The sequence below is a fragment of the Rana temporaria genome, chromosome 3 (assembly GCF_905171775.1).
Source record: "Rana temporaria chromosome 3, aRanTem1.1, whole genome shotgun sequence".
NCBI classification, from domain to species: Eukaryota; Metazoa; Chordata; class Amphibia; order Anura; family Ranidae; genus Rana; species Rana temporaria.
This window is the reverse complement of record NC_053491.1, coordinates 205335603-205358263: the sequence shown is the minus strand read 5'-3', so window position 1 is coordinate 205358263 and position 22661 is coordinate 205335603. Positions and strand designations below refer to the sequence as shown.

The 22661-nt window shown below is 44.0% G+C and overlaps 1 protein-coding gene across 2 annotated transcripts in view; it reads left to right on the top strand.

Annotated features, from left to right (window-relative positions):
- Positions 1-21363, top strand: part of TMTC3 (transmembrane O-mannosyltransferase targeting cadherins 3) — a 140795-nt gene extending 119432 nt beyond the window's left edge. For both annotated transcript variants that reach the window (XM_040344164.1, XM_040344165.1), the window contains exons 14-15: positions 16096-16322; positions 20008-21363. In XM_040344164.1, coding sequence (XP_040200098.1) covers positions 16096-16322; positions 20008-20858 — 1078 coding nt within the window. In that variant the 3' untranslated portion in view covers positions 20859-21363. The remainder of the gene's footprint in view (positions 1-16095; positions 16323-20007) is intronic.
- The last annotated feature ends 1298 nt before the right edge of the window (positions 21364-22661 follow it).

Below are 22661 nucleotides of genomic sequence, written 5' to 3'. Positions count from 1 at the left end.
TACGATATCCTGACTGGATATATGACATCGACAGGATATCAAGCCGTTGCGCACCTCCGATGGAGACTCTTTACCATGTGATCAGCCGTGTCAAATCACAGCTGATCACGATGTAAACAGGAAGAGCTTCATCGGCTTTTCCTCACTCGCGTCTGACAGACGCAAGTAGAGGAGAGCCGATCGTCTGCTCTCCTGACAGGGGGGTCTGTGCTGATAGTTTATCAGCGCAGCCCCCTCCTCGGATTCCGCCCAGGACCGCTAGGATGGCCACCCCACTTGACTACCAGGTATGCTCCCCCAGACCACCAGGGAATGTCAATCTGTGCCTAGGTAGCTGCCAATTAATGCCCAGGCAGCTGCCAATCAGTGCCCACCCACAATGCCTACCACTGCCGCATATCGGTGCCACCCATAAGTACTCATCAGTGCAGCCTTTTAGTGTCCATCAGTGTCGCCCATCAGTGCCACTTATCAATGCATGTCGGTGCCACCTAATTGGTGCCACCTCATCGTTGTCACCTTGTCAGTGCCACCTTATCAGTGTCCATCAGTGAAGGAGAAAACATACTCATTTACAAAATTTCACAACCGAAACAAACAACTTTTTTTTATTTTTTTCAAAATGTTTTATTTTTTTAGCAAAAAATAAAAACCCAGAGGTGATCAAATACCACTAAAAGAAAGCTCTATTTGTGGCAACAAAATAAGATTTTTGTTTGGGTACAGTGTAGCATGACGGCACAATTGTCATTTAAACGGCGACCGCGCTGAAAGCTGAAAATTTGGCCTGGGCAGGAAGGTGTTTAAGTTCCCTGTATGGAAGTGGTTAAATCACGCAGCTAAATACCTTTTTACACATTGCCAGTGTGTGGTCACATGACCTCCCGGCTGATGTCGAAGAGGCATCTCAGCCCCTACCGCTGTAGTCTTAGTCCTCAGATGGGGGAAGGAGAGCAGCGGGTGTTCACGTGACTGCACACTGGCCATGTGAAGAAGGTATTTAGTACATGATTTTATAAAACAAGGACACTGCACAGTATATCTTGTTAGAGGGGCTGACAGTAATTGTGATCACTAACTTAACCACTTAAAAATATTCACTTAAAACTGAATCCTGCGAACAGAATGCAACTACTAACAAACATGGTGACCTAAACTTTTATGAATGCTGTAACGCACAAAGAGAACATTTCCTATTTGCTGTGGAGATGGCCGTCTCTTTCTAGAATTGTTTTATCTGACCAGCTCCGTACTAAATAGAATCACGAATATATAAAATTGTAGTGCTGAACACTAAATAAGTGAAAAATTACTATAAAGATGGTCTGAAAGACCTCAATTAAATAGTGAAAAAAATATATATATAAAATAAAAATTAATATCTCCAATAAATAACTAGAAGATAACAAGTGAATGGATCTCAGTCCGTGTGAATTTTTTTTTATGAAGATGAGGGTAGAAAAAGCAATCCTTGTGGGTGACACTGACGATTGTGTTATAAACAACAAAGACAAATGTCCATATAAGCTAAAACATCCCCAGTGTGCAAATGGCACAGCATTCAGAAAGATTGATGACGGGAAAGTGCCTCCAGATGGATGTGATCTCTTGGTTATAGGAGATCAGTTAGCGCATTTGGCTATTAACCCAGCTTGGGGTCTCTATATGATGAGATATGTGCCCCATCTTGCATGGAAGGTGTCTCATACAGCGCAACGATTAAGGGTACACCACATAGGAAAAAATAGACTTGCGTAGCATAAAACCCTTTAAAGTTTAATGAGTATCATAAAAATGCACACTTACATTTAAGTAATGAAATACTGGCATATAAGAACAATCGTGCCGGCCGGCTCATTGATGAATCAGCCCATATCTTCCGAGTCTAGCGCACAACGCGGTGATGTCAGAACATCGTTCCTCCCAACGTTTTGTCACTAGAGGGACGTGGTCATCGGATACGTATCCTGTGACCACGTCCCTCTAGTGATAAAACATTGGGAGAAACGACGTTCTGACATCACAGCGTTGTGCAATAGACCCGTAAGATACGGGCTGCCTTATCGTATTTCCTGTCATCACCTATTTTTGAATGCTGTGGATCCATTTGCACACTGGGGATGTTTTAGCTTATATGGACATTTGTCTTTGTTGTTTATAACACAATCGTCAGTGTCACCCTCAAGGATTGCTTTTTTACCCTCATCTTTATAAAAAAAATCGCACTGACTGAGATCCATTCACTTGTTATCTTCTAGTTCTTCACTTATTTTTGGGCGATATTAATTATTATTTTTATTTTATATTTTTTTTTTGTCACTATTTAATTGAGGTCTTTTAGACCATTTTCATAGTAATTTTTCACTTAATTCGTGTTCATCATGATCACACGGCCGTTAATGTCTAAACTGCTGGCAACAAAAATGAGCGCACCCCTAAGTAAAAATGTCCAAATTGGGCCCAAAGTGTCAATATTTTGTGTGGCCACCATTATTTTCCAGCACTGCTTTAACCCTCTTGGGCATGGAGTTCACCAGAGCTTCAAAGGATGCCACTGGAGTCCTCTTCCACTTTTTCATGATGATATTACGGAGCTGGTGGATGTTGGAGACCTTGCACTCCTTCACCTTCTGTTTTGAGGATGCCCCACAGTTGCTCAATAGGGTTTAGGTCTGGAGACTTGCTTGGGCCAATCCATCACCTTTACCCTCAGCTTCTTTAGCAATGCAGTGCGCGTCTTGGAAGTTTGTTTGGGTTTGTTATGTTGGAATATTGCCCTGCAGCCCAGTCTCTGAAAGGAAGGGGATCATGCTTTTCTTCAGTATGTCACAGTACATATTGGCATTCATGGTTCCCTCAATGAACTGTAGCTCCCCAGTGCCGGCAGCACTCATGCAACCCCAGTCCATGTTTGACTGTAGGCAAGACACACTTGTCTTTGTACTCCTCACCTGGTTGCCGCCACACACGCTTGACACCATCTGAACCACATATGTTTATCTTGGTCTCATCCGGCCACAGGATATGGTTCCTGTAATCCATGTATTTTTAGTCTGCTTGTCTTCAGTAAACTGCAGGCTTTCTTGTGCATCATCTTTAGAATAAGCTTCCTTCTGGGACGACAGCCATGCAGACCAATTTGATGCAGTGTTTGGTTTTGAGCACTGACAGACTGACACGCCACCCCTTCAACCTTTGTAGCAATGCTGGCAGCACTTGTAGCCTAGGCCATTTTTATGTAGAGTGACTATTTTCTTTTATTTTTTTTTATTTTTTTCAGATCCTCATAGTTCTTTGCCTCATCTTTGTAATGTACACTGTAACCCTGGGAAACATAATTGGTAATTTGAACTTCCAACACAATTAGCTAGATTCACGTACGGCGGCGCTTCTTTAGTTTGGCGTAGCGCATCCTATTTGCACTACGCCGACAAAGGATAGTGAGGCAAGTACTGTATTCACAAAGCACCTGCCTCCTAAGTTACGTCGGCGTAGCGCAAATGGCCCGGCGTAACCCTGCCTAATTCAAAATAGGTAGGTAGGGGGTGTGTTGTATGGTAATGAATTCACGATTCATTACCATACATGTTAATGAAGCGCCGATCGTACGGCGCGCGCATGCTCAGTATCACGTCGCAAATACTAATTGCTTAGTAACCTACGCCCAGCCCCATTCTGATTTGGCTTACGCAAACTATGTGAAATTCTACGGCTGTCCTGACGTCCATACTTAACATTGGCTGCGCCATCTTTTTGGTGGTTTATCTTTACGCCTGAAAAACGCCTTACGTAAACGGCGTAGCTTACTGCGACGGGCGTACGTATGTTCGTGAATAGGCGTATCTTGCTCATTTACATATTCTCGGCGTAAATCGACGTACACGCCCCTATCGGCCAGCCTAAATATGCAGCTAAGATACGACGGCGTAGGAGACTTACAAGATTTAAGCGTATCTCAGTTTGAGAATACGCTTAAAGATACGACGGCGCGGATTCGGACTTACGACGGCGTATCTAGTGATACGCCGTCGTAAGTGTTTCTGAATCTAGCTAAATATCTTTTGCCCTAGACTTAACACACTGATGACTAACCTTAGCAATTCCGTCCTCACTAATGGGGTCTACAGTTGTGTGATTGCACACTGTAATTAACACTTGTGTACCTGAAACAATGTAGCTATGTTGGCCTTGCAGCAAGCCCATTAAATCTTTGTTCTCCTTCGCGCTTACATCAAAGCTCTATCAAATTATGAGCTTTCAATTGAAATGCATATTTCACATACTTTACTAATTAAAGTACTAAAATATTAATCCGTGTGTTTATCATTACTAATAAGCTTACCTCTTAGTTGGCATTGCTTCAGTCAGTCATAAATGCAGCTGTGAAACTTTTCTTGCCTACACTTCAGACACCTCCACCCATAGCTATTCCTTACCTTGGCTCTGTATTGTTTCCAAAATTACATCAAACCACTAATCACCTACAAGTCATCTATTCATTTTTCAAGTTTTAGCTTAACATTTGTCCCTTTTTTTTTTATATCCTCTCAGGAATGCAAATGGTCAGATCCCTTCATGTCCCCTTGTTACCATGTCCAATTTTAACATCCAAGATTTTCCCTGTGTCTTACTATGTGATGGTCATCCTAATTCTGCTAAAGGCTTGTCATTTATCTTTAGTAAGGCTTGTTATGCATGTTGTATTCCCTAATAATTTCTTACTTTTTTGTAGTTAACTCATAAGTGTTGACTGATAAGTAGGTTGGAAAAGCTATAAAACAATTGAAAATTTAAATGCAACTTTAGTCATTGGCAGCTGCACTCGGAAAATAAGAGAAATGGTTTAGGCAAATGGAGCAACACATTCAATAATTACAAGTGGAAATCCAGTACTGTATGGGCATTAGAACATTTAACAGTTCACTTTTTGTTCTCAATGTAATCACCCCCATCAAATCATTCGCAGCTATTACCTTTTTGTACTACCACCCTCTCCCTTTAGAATGTAAGCTCTACGAGCAGGGCCCCTGTACATTTTGTATTGTACTGGAATTTGTATTGTCCCCCTTATACATTGTAAAGCGCTGCGTAAACTGTTGGCGCTAATATAAATCGTGTATAAATATAAATCGTGTATAATAATCAAAGCAAACTTATCCAATAGTGAGTTCAAATGTTTGCATTCAGGTCTTTGAAAACTGTTGCATTTGGGAAGTAATCTGCCACAGTGTAAACTAGCAATGTACTGTTCTTGAGACTACACACTAGAAGAAACAGGTGTGTGATCCCTTTAAAACTGTAATAAACCACCACAAAGACAACAAAAAATTGTGCCCCCTGCAGGTTTAAATCATAATGTACTAATATGCACCACATACTGGCACATTATAAATTACTTGCCTGCACACAGAGCCCTGCAGCACAGCTCTGTTACTGCTCCCTGGCATTTCTATCTTCACCTGGTCTTCCTTCCAGGTTCGTGGGCTCCTGCTGGCTGGTGCTACGATGATGCATACACAGGAGCCCCAGCACAGAACTCTGAAGTTATGGCATGGGTATGCCATTCTTTCAGAGCGCATGCGCCGATGATGTCACTGGCTGCATCCCATATGAATATCTCCAAAACCGTGCAAGTTTAGGAGATATTCGCTGTACCTACAGGTAAGTCTTTTATTATAGGCTTACCTGTAGGCACAAGTTAAAAAGTGGACTTTACTTCCACTTTGAGATGATCTGCTCTTTCAATGGAGTCTCTTCTCAGTCAGCCTATTTTATCCAGCAGGCACTACTGGAACCATTATCTATATTTTTTTTCTCCAGACTTTTTTTTTTTTTTTTTTTAGGAGGTAGTTCTAGGTCAGTTATAAAACACTGTCATAACCAGCTTTCCACGAGCAAGATGGCAGTGCTGGGGACCCAAAAGCCTGTAAAGAACTGAACCAGGTGATGACGGCGCTGTTTCCATTAATATAGGATTCACATGTAGAAAATTTGTCTTAATTTTTGTGTTTGGAGGCTTAGGAAAAAAACAGCACAATCATTATTCAATGTCCAATTTTTTCTTAATCTTGTAAGAGTTAAAGTGGTTGTAACCTCTAAAATTAACAAAGCATACCACCTTTTAATCCAAAGCACCTAGTTTTCTTCCTATCTACTCTCTTCCATTTGCAATCTGCATTACTCGCTTCTTCTGAGGGGTTATGCGAACAATCCCCTGTGTATAGGAGGGGTTGTCCACTCCCTCCACTCAGGTTTCAAAGTAAACTTGGCTCCCTGCTCAGTGTGTGCGCCATCAGATCATCGCCCCCTGCCTTCTGGAGCTCTGAGATGCTGTGTAAAATGTGAGCTGCAGGAGGCTATGGAGGAGAGGATGCTGTAGATAAACAGCTGCAACTTACATAAAATGATTTGTTTAATCTATGTGTATCACCTGAGGCTAGTCACTTCAGTGGGTATGTATGTGTGTGTATATCTATCTATCTATCTATCTATCTATATATATATATATATATATCTATATATCTATATATATATATATATATATATATATATATATCTATATACATACATACATACATACATACATACATACATACATACATACATACATACATACATACATACATTTACAATCACTTTTAAACCTTTTGTTTATATGATTGGATAGCATGCATGGAAAATGTAATTACAGTTTGAATTAAAGTAGAACTATGGCCTCCCATTTAAAAAAAAAGTGCTGCAACATCTCTTTTTATGTGTATCTGTGCTTAGTTTTCTCTTAGTCCCCTGCAATGTCCTATAAATTCCTGTGGATCCTGCCAGTGAAGTTTAAGTAATGCACCTTCCGTGATGGTGTGGCAACAATGCTACATTGTTTCTAATATCAAAGCAAAGTTGTCACTTTAATTTAGACTGTACCTGGTTGCACGGTAGTGGGATAAAAAAAAGTCATGGGGGCATGGCTATCGGCATTGAGAAGCCTTTAGTATGTCGATCAGCAACTGGCCACACCCAGTCATGCCCACTGCTTTCTGTATTGACAGCACTGCCTCTGTTGCTGAAACCCCACTTTGAGCTGCAATGTATGGGAGGGGGAGCATGTGAGACACAAATGAAGGAGGATTTGACTCAGTCAGGGAGGTTAAAGCAGGATTTTGTTTTCTTTATAAGGCTTGTGCGTCACATAGTAACTGGATGTGGGACATTTTTAGACTGTCATAAAAGGAGCCTTTATATTTTAAATCAATGAAGCTCAATGCAAAACTATGCATAAACAAGTGTACCAGAGAAATTCATATGTCTATTTCGACTCCTGTAGTTTAAGCAATAGCTCCAGATCTCCCCCTTTCAAAATTGGTACAATTTTAATAACTAGACACTCTACTTCATCAGAGATATGCTATATTTTTCTTCTATGAAGTGCATCTTCACATTCCACGTGCCAAACCCTAAATTTTATAATGTGTGATTTCTTTGACTTTCAGGGTTTCACCCTGTTTGACAGGAGTCCTATGACCTTTTATGGGAGTTAATGAATGTCTCTCCCTTAACCATATTACTATAATGTATACAGGATAAACAAGGAAAGTATTGTGGGTATTAGGATTCAAGTAGTACCACAGGTTGAGAAAGAAGCCACCAGTATGATCTCACTGTGTGTGTGTGTGTGTGTGTGTGTGTGTGTGTGTGTGTGTGTGTGTGTGTGTGTGTGTGTGTGTGTGTGTGTGTGTGTGTGTGTGTGTGTGTGTGTGTGTGTGTGTGTGTGTGTGTGTGTGTGTGTGTGTGTGTGTGTGTGTGTGTGTGTGTGTGTGTGTGTGTGTGTGTGTGTGTGTGTGTGTGTGTATAGATCTAGTGTCCAGCTTCACAGATCAAAAGTTTTGAATTTACAAGGCTGCAGGCTAAGTGTTACCTGTTTTGATACCCAAAGGATCTAGAAACTGCCTGTAAAGGCAGTTTCTTTTTCCATCGAGGAAAGCAATTGCTTGTTTAATCTGGCCTAATCCTAATTGGGACAATCCCAGTAGTAACACACTTTCAGTTTTTTTTTTCACATGACCATTTTTTTATTATTGCATTTTAGTGTAAATATCAGATCTGAGGTATTTTTGACCCCCAGATCTCATATTTAAGAGGTCCATCCTGTCATGAATTTTTTCTATTACAAGGTATGTTTACATTTCTGTGTATTTTAATAAATGGGATTATATACTCTAATATTGATATTGGAGAAGAAGCTTATAGGTTTTTTTGTTTTGTTTTTTATCCATTCTTTATGATGTTGGTGGAAAAAATACCAAGCTTGCACACATGCCTGGATTGCAGGCATATTTGGTATATTTATAGATGGGCCTTTCCGTGAGGCAAGCAGTCGAGAGGGGAGATCTTTGTTGATGACAAGGGCCCTTTCCAAGTAATCCCCATGGCACTCGGAGGGAAATTCAAACCAGGCATGCAATTGTTTAAGCAGCACTGTTTTATGATGATTTTCTAATGCCGGAAGAACAACCCCTCCGTTATGTTTGTTTTGTTGGCGTAGAGAACTGAATTTAGGGTATTTTTCCTTGCCTAAGAAAATGTTTGAGTAGGGAGTTTACCTTGTGGAAGAAGCTAGCAGGTATTGTAATGGGGATGATTCTAAAAAGGTAGAGAATCTTGGGAAGCACCAGCATTTTAAATGCTGCAATTTTTCAAGTTTCATGTTTGACCTTTTACTGCCCATATTGCCATTTTGTTAAAGTGGTTGTACACCCTGTACAACCACTTTTACCTACAGGTAAGCCTAGATTAAAGCTTACCTGTAGGTGCTGGAAATATCTCCTAAACCTCCACGGTTTAGTAGATATTTAAAGTAGAGTTCCACCCATTTTTTTATGTTTGTCTGTGCTGCATGCTCTAATCTCATAGTGTTCAGAATGGACAATTTTTATTTAATTTGTTGCTTGTAAATACCTTTTTCTTTATCGTTACATCACGGGACACAGAGCGGCATTCATTACTATATGGGTTATATGGAGTACCTTCAGGTGTTGACACTGGCAATCTCAAACAGGAAATGCCCCTCCCTATATAACCCCCTCCCATAGGAGGAGTACCTCAGTGTTTACGCCAGTGTCTTAGGTGTTGGTCATGGTTTAGCTTGCCTCCGCATCCTTGGGATTAGGTGAGCTAACCGGTTCTGTCCAAAGGCCTCAGCGCTAAAGTGGTCAGTAACCGGACCCCAAACCCTTGGGGTATAGCCCATAATGCTTTTCTTTTTAGAGAGCTGGACCCTGGGCCCAGAACTTAGAAACCTTTGGGGGCCTAATGTTTCTGTTGCCAGAGTGCTATATGGGCCCAGGACAGTGGATCCTTCATAGGAACCCAGGGCCTGAAGGTCTAGACATCCCCACGGAGATGGGGGAAGATTGGGCCTCTTGCTTGGCAAAGTCCTGCGGCATGGAGCAGGTAAGTGAGGGGAAAACTTGCGGAACTTGGTTCTTAGCAGGTTTTTTCTGGGGGGTCACAGGGGACATGCCTAAAGTTATGCGCTGCATCTGGCAAACTAGTCACATATCTTAATGATAGGATGGCTCTATGTGTATTATTCCCCATAAAAAGTGACCTCCCTTGTAGTATTGGAAAAGCATTGAGTGGGGCCTGTGTAATGTAATGTGTATGTGTGTGTCAGAGAGCTATGCTTACCTGCAAGCCTCCAGGCGATGCTCCATCGGTTCTTCCTCCTCAGAGCCTGCAAAGCAGGCAAAACGCTGACCTCCTCGTGGTTCCAGGATTGGAGCAGAGAGGCTCCCTTCCCCCCAACCCCCCCCCCCCGTCGGCGGGCGCGCGCGTCCCCGTGTTATAGGCGCAATTCGCGCCGTTTAGCTGAGGGGGGAAGGGCGGGTCAGTTGCTTAAGGAAGGGGCGGCCCTTCCTTTTTCGTTCCAACAGCTCATTCTAACATTGGAACTGAGGAGGAAAAGACCAGAGCGGCAGCACGGGGCGCCGAGGACACACAGTGGCCAGAAAGGATATTACAAGTCTTCAGAAGACTGTTTTCAAGCCTAGAAATAGGCTGTTCTTTTCCATCTCAATAGTTTTCTTGGCAATACTACTCAGGGGGACAGAATGCTTTTTCTTTCCTGGATTTGAAAAAAAGAAAAGGAAAAGAATTGAAAAAAAAAAAAAAAAAAATTTCATCAAGGGGAGAGGAGGCATTTTTTATCCCCCAAACAGGTGTTTGGGCAATTAACTATTTATAGTTCCAAGTACCAATAAGCTAGCAGGTGTACCTCGGTATTGTACCATGGCATCCGGGTCAGAGGGTACAAGAGGTGGGGATTCCCCCAGAGAGTCTGAGGTCTCGGACAAAGTTATGCCGCTGCTTTCCCCAGAGGGAGCCTTGGGGCCATCGGGATCTGGGGCTGGAGCTGGCGCGGGTCAGTCCAACCCTAAGATGGTCACGGACGAGGTATTACTCACCTCTTTAAGAGAGATGGAGAAAAGAATGGGAAAAATGATAGCCACAGCTATGCGGGGCAGTAAGCGGATTAGGTCTCCGTCGCCCGAGCGTGGACCCTCAGAAGAGGAGGTCCTTTCCTCAGGGGAATTGGACGACCTCTTGGACAAGGACCAAGTAGGTTCGGGGATCGAAGACCCGGATACAGAGGAGTCTGGAGCAGTCTCCCAAGGGGAGAGCTGGTGGATCCAAGCCTTAACGGACTTGGTCCATAGTGCATTTAACTTGCCAGTACCAGATCTCCAAGTGTCGACGGTTTCAGCTTTGGGCTCACTAAGGGCGCCTCAAAGCAATGCAGTGTTTCCGATCCATCCTCTGCTAGAGGGAGTTTTGTTCCAAGACTGGAGCAAGCCAGATAAAATCTTTTTACCACCTAAAAGATTCTCTGTCCTATATCCTATGGAAGATAAATTTTCCAAGAGATGGGCTACTCCTGCAGTGGACGCAGCCATCTCATGTGTTAACAGATCGTTAACATGCCCTGTAGAAAACATACAGGTGTTCAAGGATCCGGTTGATAAACGCTTGGAAGCACTACTTAAGAACTCCTTCACTACTGCAGGGGCAGTAGTGCAGCCAGCTGTGGCTGCGATTGGGGTTGCTCAAGCATTATCGGATCAAATTAAGCAGATGCTTAAACTTATTCCTGCCCAGCAGGCAGAAGACTTTTCGGATGTCCCTAGGGCCATATGCTTTACGGTAGACGCGATTAAGGATTCTATCCAGCAAGCGTCACGTTTATCGTTATCCCTTATCCATATGAGAAGACTCTTATGGTTAAAAAGCTGGGAGGCCGAGCCCCCATGCAAGAAGCTCCTGGTAGGGTTCCCCTTCCATGGAGGACGACTCTTCGGAGAAGACCTAGATAAATACATTCAAACCATTTCAAACGGCAAAAGTACTCCTTTTGCCAACTAAGAAGAGGCTTCAGGGGCCTGCGTTTAAACGACAGTACTCCCCTGGGCAGGGGCCCTCTAATGCCAAACAGTATCGACGGCCTCCTGCGAAAGCAAACTTCGGCTTCAACAGCAAGTCGCAGGGACAGGCTGCTAGAGGCAGAAGGCAGTGGTTTCGCAAACCAGCAAAACCAGCCCCCAAGCCGACCTTATGAAGGGACGCCCCCACCCACGAAGGTGGGGGGAAGGCTGCGACTCTTTTCAGAGGTTTGGGAAGCCAGCATTCCCGACAAGTGGGTACGGTCTTCCGTGGCCACGGGCTACAAATTAGATTTCCGAAGGTTTCCTCCTCCTCATTTCCAGGAGTCGAGGATTCCAAACGATCCGGAGAAGGGAGCCGCATTAATGTCGGCATTAAATCATCTACTTTCCCAGGAAGTAATAGTAGAGGTACCAGTCCTGGAACAGGGGCTAGGTTTCTACTCCAACCTATTCATCATCCCAAAGTCCAGTGGAGATGTCAGGCCAATTTTGGACCTAAAGATGGTAAATGCATACCTAAAGGTCCGTTCATTTCGGATGGAATCCGTGCGGTCAGCAGCTGCCACACTCCAAAAGGACGACTTCATGGCGTCCATAGACATAAAGGATGCCTACCTTCATGTTCCAATTTATCAGCCACATCAAAGATATCTACGCTTCATGGTGGCTTTGCGTCATTTCCAATTCGTGGCGCTTCCCTTCGGGTTGGCTACGGCCCCCCGGGTGTTCACGAAGGTCCTAGCTCCAATCCTAGCCAAACTAAGGATCCAAGGGGTCACGATCCTAGCATACCTGGACGACCTCCTAGTCATAGATCACTCGTCTCCCAGCTTGGAGCGAGCAGTGGCCCTCACGGTCCAATACCTAGAGAGGTTCGGCTGGGTCCTAAATCGAGAAAAGTCAGCATTCCAGCCCACAAGGCAGTTGGAATATCTCGGCATGAGATTAGACACAGAACAACAAAGAGTGTTTTTACCTCTGAGGAAGGTCAAGGCCATCAAGGAATTAATCCTACTGGTTCTAAGCAAGAAAGAACCGACTATTCGCCTATGTATGAGGTTACTAGGCAAGATGGTGGCCACATTCGAGGCGGTACCAGAGCCACACTCGCATCCTGCAGGCAGCCATCCTGTCAGCATGGAGCAGAAGGCCACAGGCCTTGGATATCCCGTTGCCGCTCTCATCAAGAGTCCGACAAAGTCTGTGTTGGTGGTTAGATCCTCAGAATCTACTGAAGGGGAAATCTTTCAGCCCAGTGGCCTGGAAGATAGTGACCACAGACGCCAGCCTGACGGGCTGGGGAGCAATTTTGGATGGTTGCATTCGCCAAGGTACTTGGGCAAAGCCAGAGAGGCAGTTGCCCATCAACATCTTGGAGCTCAGAGCTGCTCGACTAGCCCTCAGGGCTTGGACGTCAAAATTGCAGGGGTTCCCGGTGAGAATTCAATCAGACAATGCCACGGCCGTGGCATACATAAATCACCAAGGGGGAACCAAGAGTCAAGCCGCTCAGAGAGAGGTGAGCTTGATTCTCCTATGGGCAGAGGCTCATGTGCCCTGCATATCGGCAATATTTATTCCAGGAGTGGACAACTTTCAGGCGGACTTCTTAAGCCGCCAGACTCTATTGCCGGGGGAATGGTCTCTGCATCCACAAATCTTTCAAGCACTCTGCCAAAGATGGGGAGTGCCGGACGTGGATGTCATGGCATCGAGACTCAACAAGAAGCTAGACAGGTTCATATCCCGCTCAAGGGATCCGATGGCCTACGGAACCGATGCGCTGGTTTGCCCTTGGCATCAGTTCAAACTTCTTTATGCTTTTCCCCCGCTCCAGTTACTACCCCGCCTGCTGCGCAGGATCAGGGTGGAGCACATACCAGTCATTCTGGTAGCTCCAGCATGGCCCAGAAGGGCATGGTACTCACTAATCCTAAAGATGGTAGTAGGAGACCCTTGGACTCTTCCTCTACGGCCAGACCTGCTATCGCAAGGTCCGATCCTCCACCCTGCCTTACGGCATCTAAATTTGACGGCCTGTAAGCTGAATCCCTGATTCTCAGGGGTAGAGGTCTGTCTCAGAAAGTAATCTCTACCCTAATCAGAGCCAGGAAACCGGTCTCTAGGGTGATTTATTACAGGGTCTGGAAGGCCTATGTAAGCTGGTGTGAGTCCAAGCTTTGGCTTTCTCGCAAGTTTACCATCGATAGAGTTTTAAGTTTTCTCCAGCTAGGAGTGGATAAGGGATTGGCATTAAGCACAATCAAGGGACAGATTTCAGCTCTGTCAGTGTGGTTTCAGCGGCCGCTGGCCACCCACTCGCTGGTTAAGACCTTCCTTCAAGGGGTCTTACGTATTAAACCTCCAGTTAAATCCCCGCTTTGTCCGTGGGATTTAAATCTTGTTCTGTCAAGTTTACAGAAACAACCGTTTGAGCCGTTGGCTGAAATTCCTTTGGTTTTACTGACAAGCAAGTTAGTATTTTTGGTCGCCATAGTTTCCGCAAGAAGAGTATCGGAACTGGCGGCCTTATCCTGTAAGGAACCATATCTTATTTTTCATAAGGACAAGGTCGTTCTCCGCCCTCATCCTTCCTTCCTACCGAAGGTTATATCCAGTTTTCATCTAAACCAGGATTTGGTATTACCATCCTTCTTCCCTAAACCCACTTCCAGAAAGGAAGGGTTGCTGCATACCTTGGATATTGTCAGGGCCATGAAGGCCTATCTTAAAGCTACAGAGAAGATCCGGAAAACGGATGTGTTGTTCATTTTACCGGATGGGCCCAAGAAGGGGCAGGCAGCTGCAAAGTCCACCATCTCTAGGTGGATTAAGCAGTTAATCACTAATCACAATCTCTAAATTAAATCCTTTTGTCTTGGAGATGTTCTCCCTCCCCTCATTGTAGGCATTGCTTTGGGACATCCCATATAGTAATGAATGCCGCTCTGTGTCCCGTGATGTAACGATAAAGAAAGAGATTTTTAATACAGCTTACCTGTAAAATCTTTTTCTTGGAGTACATCACGGGACACAGAGCTCCCACCCCTCTTTGGGGACCATTTTGGGAGGCATACTGCTTGCTACAAAACTGAGGTACTCCTCCTATGGGAGGGGGTTATATAGGGAGGGGCATTTCCTGTTTGAGATTGCCAGTGTCAACACCTGAAGGTACTCCATATAACCCATATAGTAATGAATGCCGCTCTGTGTCCCGTGATGTACTCCAAGAAAAAGATTTTACAGGTAAGCTGTATTAAAAATCTCTTTATTTTGTAGTCCTTCATTACTTCCTCCTCCTTATTTGCCTAGGCTGTTTGCAAGGGTTTCTGGGATAGGCATCATGTTTCCCAGTAGTCCTTGCAAACCTGACTGAAACCTATTACATTGCTTGTGCACTGAGCATGTGCGATATATGCAAAGCTGAAATCCAGGAAGTCATACAGTCTGGCTTCATGATGCCCACACTTAAGATGGCCACGGTCTATGTCTAGATTATAAACTATTTAAATGCTGTAACAACCTAACAAAACGGACCTTAGTTTACAGACTAACTTTACTAGAATACATTAAGCTTGTGTATTACAGGGGTATTTATATTTAAAAAGTGAAATTGTGGGTGGAACTCCCCTTTAAAGCGGGGGTTCACCCTATTAATAAAAAAAATAAAATAAAAAATTCTTCTAGCATAAAATGAGGCATAGTAGCGCGAGCTACAGTATGCCTGTCTTTATTTTTTTAGTCCCGTACTCGGTGTAATCGTAGAGACAAGATTCAGACCCCCCTCAGGGAATGGGCGTTCCTATGGAGAGGGAGCATGATTAACGGCCGGCTATGACACGTCACGCTTCTCCGGAAATACCCGAAATAGGACTTGGCGCTTCCCGGCGCCTGCGCATAGTCTGTGCGCAGGCGCCGTGAAGAGCCGAGACCTGTTCCGGCTGTCTTCGGGGAGCGTGACGTGCCAGAGCCGGCCGTCAATCACCTTCCCTCTCCATAGGAACGCCCATTCCCCGCGGGGAGTCGGAATCTTGTCTCTACGATTACACTGTGAGTACGGGACTAAAAAAATAAAGACAGGCATACTGTAGCTCGCGCTACTATGCCTCATTTTATGCTAAAAAGATGTTAATAAGGGTGAACCACCGCTTTAAAAAAGAGACATGCACCGACTTCTAAGGCGCAAGCGCACTTTAAAAACACCGATTGTGCCAGTTCTAAAGGAGGTCATGGCGTGACTGGCGGCTCCCGTGCGCATGTGCGAGAGTGACATTATGCGACTCCGGAGTCACAGAGCCGGAGTTCCTGGCCCCGGAAGGAAGAGGGGTGAAGATGGACGCTCGCTAGTGAGAACAGCGGTGACATTGCAGGCTTTGGTTTCATGTAAGTGACACATAATGGGCTACTATGCGATGCATAGTAGCCCATTATGCTTTACCTTTGCAGGGAAATAAAGAGAAAGTAAAACTCATCAGGGTTTACTTCCTCTTTAAGGTCCTTTTTAGTAATTTATCACTATCCTGATGAATTTTAATGATTTTACATGGACAACAATTACACTAATAGTTTCTATTTTAACCAGATTGTGACAGTAACTGTCTACCTGTTTTATAGTTTTGGAGATTTGAACTTTCACAATTTTTTTCTTTCTTTCTTTCTTTAGGGGAGAACTACTGTTAAAAATGAACAGACCTTTAGAAGCTAAAGAAGCTTATATCAAGGCTCTAGAACTTGATGCGGCAAATGCAGATTTATGGTACAACCTTGCTATTGTTTATATTGAATTGAAAGATCCAAATGAAGCATTGAAGAACTTCAACCAAGCACTTGATCTGAATCGGAGACATAAGTTGGCTTTGTTCAACTCTGCCTTACTCATGCAGGAATCTGGTATGTTTTAATAAATCTTTTGTGTACTGATCTGTTTTCCATACATACAATTAACAAGGCTTGATAATCTTCTGCCAAAAAAGAGTGAAGAGTCAGTTACATTTTCCAGTTTCGTATGATGACATATACAGGTATTTGCATTAATGTGAATCTTTACTATTTTTAAGATTCTCAACTTCTTTAGTAAATCAGCCTCATCATTTGTAGTAATGACTCCTAACAAAGAGCCCAACTTCAACCGGAAGGATTTTTGCTTTTCATGGGGAAAATTAGTTTGAGCCTCATAACGGATAAGTATATCTACATGATTTCAGGTTCTAAAAGTTCTCTTTTACCACTTAAGATGAAGGGCAAGCACACACCTCAAAGATCGGCTGCTCTGTCCACTTCTGTCTTGAGATGTGTCTTTGGCCCCCAAGCGAGCAAAAACAGACTCCAAGTCCTCTTTCCAATGAAGGGGTGTTCCACTTGTGTGAGTAAGGGGATATTTTGAGGCTTATATGGAAGTTTGGCAGGGGGAAATATCGGACAAGTGGGTCCATTGTATGGTGGCTCAAGGCTTCAAGCTAAAGTTTCAGATCTTTCTCCCTCCTCACTTCATATTTTCAATTTGTTTCTTTGAATTGGCAAAAAAGATTGGCTCTTTTGCAGGCTCTGGATCATCTTTTTTTGTCAGGAAGTGATTATTTCAGTACCAGAGGTCAAAAAGTTCCACGGGTTCACTATCCCAAAACCAGATGGCGATGTTCGTCATATGCTGCCTTTTGTCTTTCTGTATTACAAAAACCTTTGTTCTGTACTTCAAGACCTTCCTTTGGCTCTTGAGAAAGGTTGTTTCTGGTAGCCATTAGTTTGGCTTGTAGAGTTTTTTGGAACAGACAACCCTTTTTTTCATAGAGAGCGGTTTCTGGTGCTCCACCATGACAACATTGTGTCTCAACCTGAGCTGTCCTACTTGCCTAAGGTTGGCTTTGCTTTCCATTCCAATCAAGTCATTGAGGACAAGGCTTCAGTCACTGGAGGACAAGGCTACACTCCGGATGTGGTCTTTGCTGTCTGAACCTACCTGAGGTCAAATGCAGTGGTTAAGCACTTTGGCCCAGATTCTCGTAGAATCGCGCAAAACTTTGCGGTCATAACGTATCTCATTTACTTTACGCCGCCGCAAGTTTTACAGGCAAGTGCTTTATTCACAAAGCAATTGCGTGTAAAGTTGCGGCGGCGTAGCGTAAATCACCCGGCGCAAGCCCGCCTAATTTAAATTAGGTGGGTAGGGGGCGTGTAGTATTTTAATTAAGCGCGTTCATGCGCCATTCGTAAAATATCCCAGGGTGCATTGCTCCAAATGACGTCGCAAGGATGTCATTGGTATCGACGTGAACGTAAATGGCGTCCAGCCCCATTCACAGACTACTTACGGACGGACAACTTTACACCGGGACAAGCCTAACGTAAACGTCGATAACTTTACTGCGTCGGCCGCGCGTACGTTCGGGAATTCGCGTATCTAGCTAATTTGCATACTCGACGGGAAAAACGATGGAGGCGACACCTAGCGGACAAAAAAAAATTGCATTTAAATTCCGACCGTTGTCATCGATTAACCGATGAAGCTGACTGATGGTCCGTCGTGCGTACACACCATCAGTTAAAAAAACTATCGTGTCAGAACACGGTGACGTAAAACACAACGACGTGCTGAAGAAAAACGAAGTTCAATGCTTCCAAGCATGCGTCGACTTGATTCTGAGCATGCCTGGATTTTTAACGGATGCTTTTGCATACCAACGATCGTTTTTGACCTATCGGTTACCAGTCCATGGGTTAAATTTTAAAGCAAGTTCTCATTTTTTTGACCTAAGGTTAAATAACCTATGGGGCCTACACACGATCAGTGTGGACTGGTGAAAACGGTCCTTCAGACCATTGTCCTCTGGCTATCCTATCGTGTGTATGAGGCCTTAGACAGTGTTACTTGCCAGATCACCGGGTGAAATAGAAGGGGAAGAAACCTAAAGCAGCCGCCACATCTAAGGATTGGTAAGCTGCAGTGTATTACATTTTTGTTTTTGGATTTAATACCACTTTAATTTGCTACCTAATACTATCCTGACCACATATATGATGGTAAATATGTTTATACATTTTCTGGACCTACAAAGGCTAAAGAAACATTGGGGGTTATTTACTAAAGGCAAATACACTTTGCACCACAAGTGCACTTGGAAGTGCAGTTGCTGTATATCCGAGGGGGACATACAAGGAAATAAAAAAAAAACAGCATTTTAGCTTGCACATGATTGGATGATAAAATCAGCAGAGTTTCCCCTTCTTCCAGATCTACCCCTCATATTTAAAGTGACTAGACTTCTAAGTGCATTTTCAGTGCATCTGTAGTGCAAAGTGGTTTTGCCTTTCGTAAATAACCCCCATTGTGTATTTTAACCACTTGCCGCCCGCCAATGACAGATTGACGGCGGCAAAGTGGTTGTAGAATCCTGACCGGACGTCATATGATGTCCTCAGGATTCTGAACCGTTGCGCGCCCCCGGGGGCGCGCATCGCGGTGGTCGTTGTTGCGGGGTGTCAGTCTGACACCCCGCAACACCGATCTCGGTAAAGAGTCTCTCACGGAGACTCTTTACCACGTGATCAGCCGTGTCGAATCACGGCTGATCACGATGTAAACAGGAAGAGCCGTCGATGGCTCTTCCTCTCTCGTGTCTGACAGACGCGAGTAGAGGAGAGCCTATCGGCGGCTCTCCTGACAGGGGGGGTTCGCGCTGATCGTTTATCAGCGCAGCCCCCCCCTCGGATCGCCACATGGTCCACCAGGGAAGGGCATATAAAAAAAAAAAGGCTGTAAAAAAAAAAGCTGTAAAAAAAAAAAATAAAAAAAAAAAGCATTAAAAAAAAAGATGCCAATCAGTGCCCACAAATGGGCACTGACTGGCAACTTAGGTAAATCAGTGCCGCCACATTGTCCATCAGTGCCACCCTACAGTGTCCATCAGTGCCACCCTACAGTGCCCATCCATGCCCAGTGCCCACCTATCAGTGCCCATCTGTGCCACCCATAACTAGCCATCAGTGCCACCCATAAGTGCCGCCCATGAGTGCCCATCAGTGCCGCCTATGTGTGCCCATCAGTGCCGCCTATGTGTGCCCATCAGTGCCGCCTATGTGTGCCCATCAGTGCCGCATACAAGCGCCGCCAATCAGTGCCACCTCATCTGTGCCCGTCAGTACTACCTCATCGATGTCCATCAGTGCCATCTCATCGGTGCCCATCAGTGCCGCCATATCAGTGCCCGTAATTGAAAGAGATAACTTACTTATTTACAAAAAAATTAACAGAAAAAAATAAAAACATTTTTTTTTTCAAAATTTTCAGTCTTTTTTTAGTTGCGCAAAAAAAAAATCGCAGAGGTGATCAAATACCACCAAAAGAAAGCTCTATTTGTGGGGAAAAAAGGACGCCAATTTTGTTTGGGTACAGTGTAGCATGACCACGCAATTGCCATTCAAAGTGCGACAGTGCTGAAAGCTGAAAATTGGCTTGGGCGGGAAGGTGTATACGTGCCCTGTATGGAAGTGGTTAATACATTTTAATTACTTTTTGTATCTATCTTTTATGAATTTCATTTTTAAGTACTGATCATTTTTTTTTTTTTTTTTGTTTAAGGGAATCCTAAATTACGACCGGAGGCCAAGAAAAGACTTTTAACATATATTGAGGAAGAACCAAGTGATGCAAATGGATATTTTAATTTGGGCATGCTAGCGATGGATGAGAAAAAGGATTTAGAAGCCGAAAAATGGATGAAGAAAGCGATACGGTTACAGCATGGTTTCCGTAGTGCACTCTTTAACTTGGCCCTTCTCTACTCCCAGACTGCAAGGGAACTGGAGGCTCTTCCTGTCTTAGATGAACTGCTTCGGCATTACCCGGACCATATTAAAGGACTTATACTTAAAGGAGACATCCTTATGAATCAAAAGAAAGACATCAAAGGAGCTAAAACATGCTTTGAAAAAATTCTAGAAATGGATCCCAAAAATGTCCAAGGAAAACACAATCTCTGTGTGGTTTATTTTGAGGAGAGGGATCTCTTAAAAGCTGAAAGGTGCCTTGTCGAGACCTTAGCCTTGGCCCCCCACGAGGAATACATACAACGTCATCTCAGCATAGTGCGGGGTAAAATAATGGCACTAAATGCTGCCAATGCTGGACAGGCTGTGCCTGGGGCAACCGCTTCTCCACCATCATCTGAAGGACAGGGCAGGGAGAACGGCGAGACGGAAAAAAAAAAAACTCTGTCTGAAAAATTGAAAGAGGAAAGCAATATACCAAAAACTAGTCCACCAACAAAAACAAAAAACAAAGGACCTGTGAAGTCTAAAAGTCATCAGGAGAAAAATACAGACAAAGAAATAAAGCCGAAATCAACAAAAGAAATCAAAGACATTGAAAATAAAAGAGTTGCCGCTTTGAAGCGCTTAGAGGAGATAGAGCGTATACTAAGTGGAGAATAACCTAAAGAATATCTTTTCAAATTTGAGAAGGGGTGTGGACAGATGGCATAATACTTGTGTTATGTACTCTAGGGCACGGTATTCAACTGAGTAAAGATGAAAGCAAGTTGAGTAAATATCTGCATAGGTATTTGACACTACTGAACAAAGACTGGTTTTCAGGATTTGTTGCTTACTTCAACCAAACTTTTATATTATCCACCAGGAAAGCACGATCTACAGAGTGTGTGTGTGTGTATGCATTTTTTTTTTTTTATTATTATTATTCCTAATGATATCACCAGCTACTTCATTGTATGATGCGTGTGACTGAAAAATCTGAGGCTTTACAGCAGGGCTGTTGCACTGACGAGATGTTTGCCTTCAAGGCTGCTTCATGATCATTTTACTGTATTGTGTATTTCATTTCATAATTCAAGAAAGCTTGTCTATGGTTCCCTATTAATATGGAAAAAGCTGCTTGCAGGATGTGGGTAATAAACTCCTTTGGACAATTTATTATCTAGCAAGTTAACAGTACATTTGTTCCATATGTAATTAGATGGCTCTGGGCTGTTTTCTGTGTTTTTAGGTCAAACTGCTTTTCAAGTGCATAATGCATATATATGATTTGTCAAGAGGGCCATTAACCCATAAACAGGTTGTATAATGCATTTTAGCTAGCTTTATAGCTGACTGAAACCAATTTACGTATTATTGTCATAGTAAGGTGAAGAAAGGGTAAATTCAATATTCTTTAATTTCACTGCTGGCCAGATCTTTTCTGTAAGCCAGTTTTTTTTTAGGCTTATTGGCCCTTTATAATAATCAAAGAAAAGGTTGAGTATTTGATTTGCTATTTGAAACCAGATTTTATTCTGTGTTTAAAATTATAGTTTTCCCGAGGCGTCTTTCAGGACAGCACCTTGAGATATCATGATCCTCCCACTCCATCAGGAAACACCTTCTTTCATCCTTTTAAAAGGAGGCCCCTCCTTGCACTCCTCAGTTTTTGTGTTTCCTCCTCCGGAGGGAGCATCTTCTTGGGAAGGGTCTGATGTCTCAGGTGCTGCCTGAAAAACGGACCTTTTTCCCTTACCTTTTTTTCAGGGACTGTCCGCTCTCCCGTGCCACCCGCGCGGCGGTGATGGTAGTCGGGCTCCTCTCTCTCCCGGTGCTCAGTGGAGCCAGCCTTCGGCGATCGTGAGGTGCCTCGTTTTTGCGGGGCGTCGCCATTTTGGCGTAGCCTGGTCGCCGGAGAGGCGCGTCATTTCCGGCGCGCCAGGAGGAGGGGTAGGGCGGACGCTGGAGCCTACTTCCGCTTCCTGGTCCGGCGCAGCGGCGCTATTGGAGTCCGGGAAGCGCCGTGGATGCCACAGAGAACGCTGATTCCTGCGATGGAGACTGCAGATGCATCAGCGGTGGAGACAGGCACGGGCACCAGCAGGACCTCGGCGGGAAGCAGCAACGTAAGTCTGTTTTTCCCCAGGGGTGAGGGTTCTCTCCTTTTTTTTTGGGATTTCTCTCTCGGTCTCTTCACTTTTTTCCCTCCAGTGGCATGGGGGCCTGTCAGGGCACGGGTGGACACCTTTTGTTCCTAAGTGCACCTAGGTGAGGGGGGGTCATGTTTGTTTATTGAGACCGGGTCTCATGCTGGATCCCCCTATATTTTTTTCTTCTCTCCCTGTTCCTTTTTTTAGGTCAAGCCTGAAAAAAAGAGATGTCCTTCTTGTAAGGAGAAAATGGGGGAAAGTTGGAAGAAGCCATGGTGTAAGGCATGTATAGCAGCCTTAGTACAGAAAGAGTCAGCCTCAGTCAGAGAGG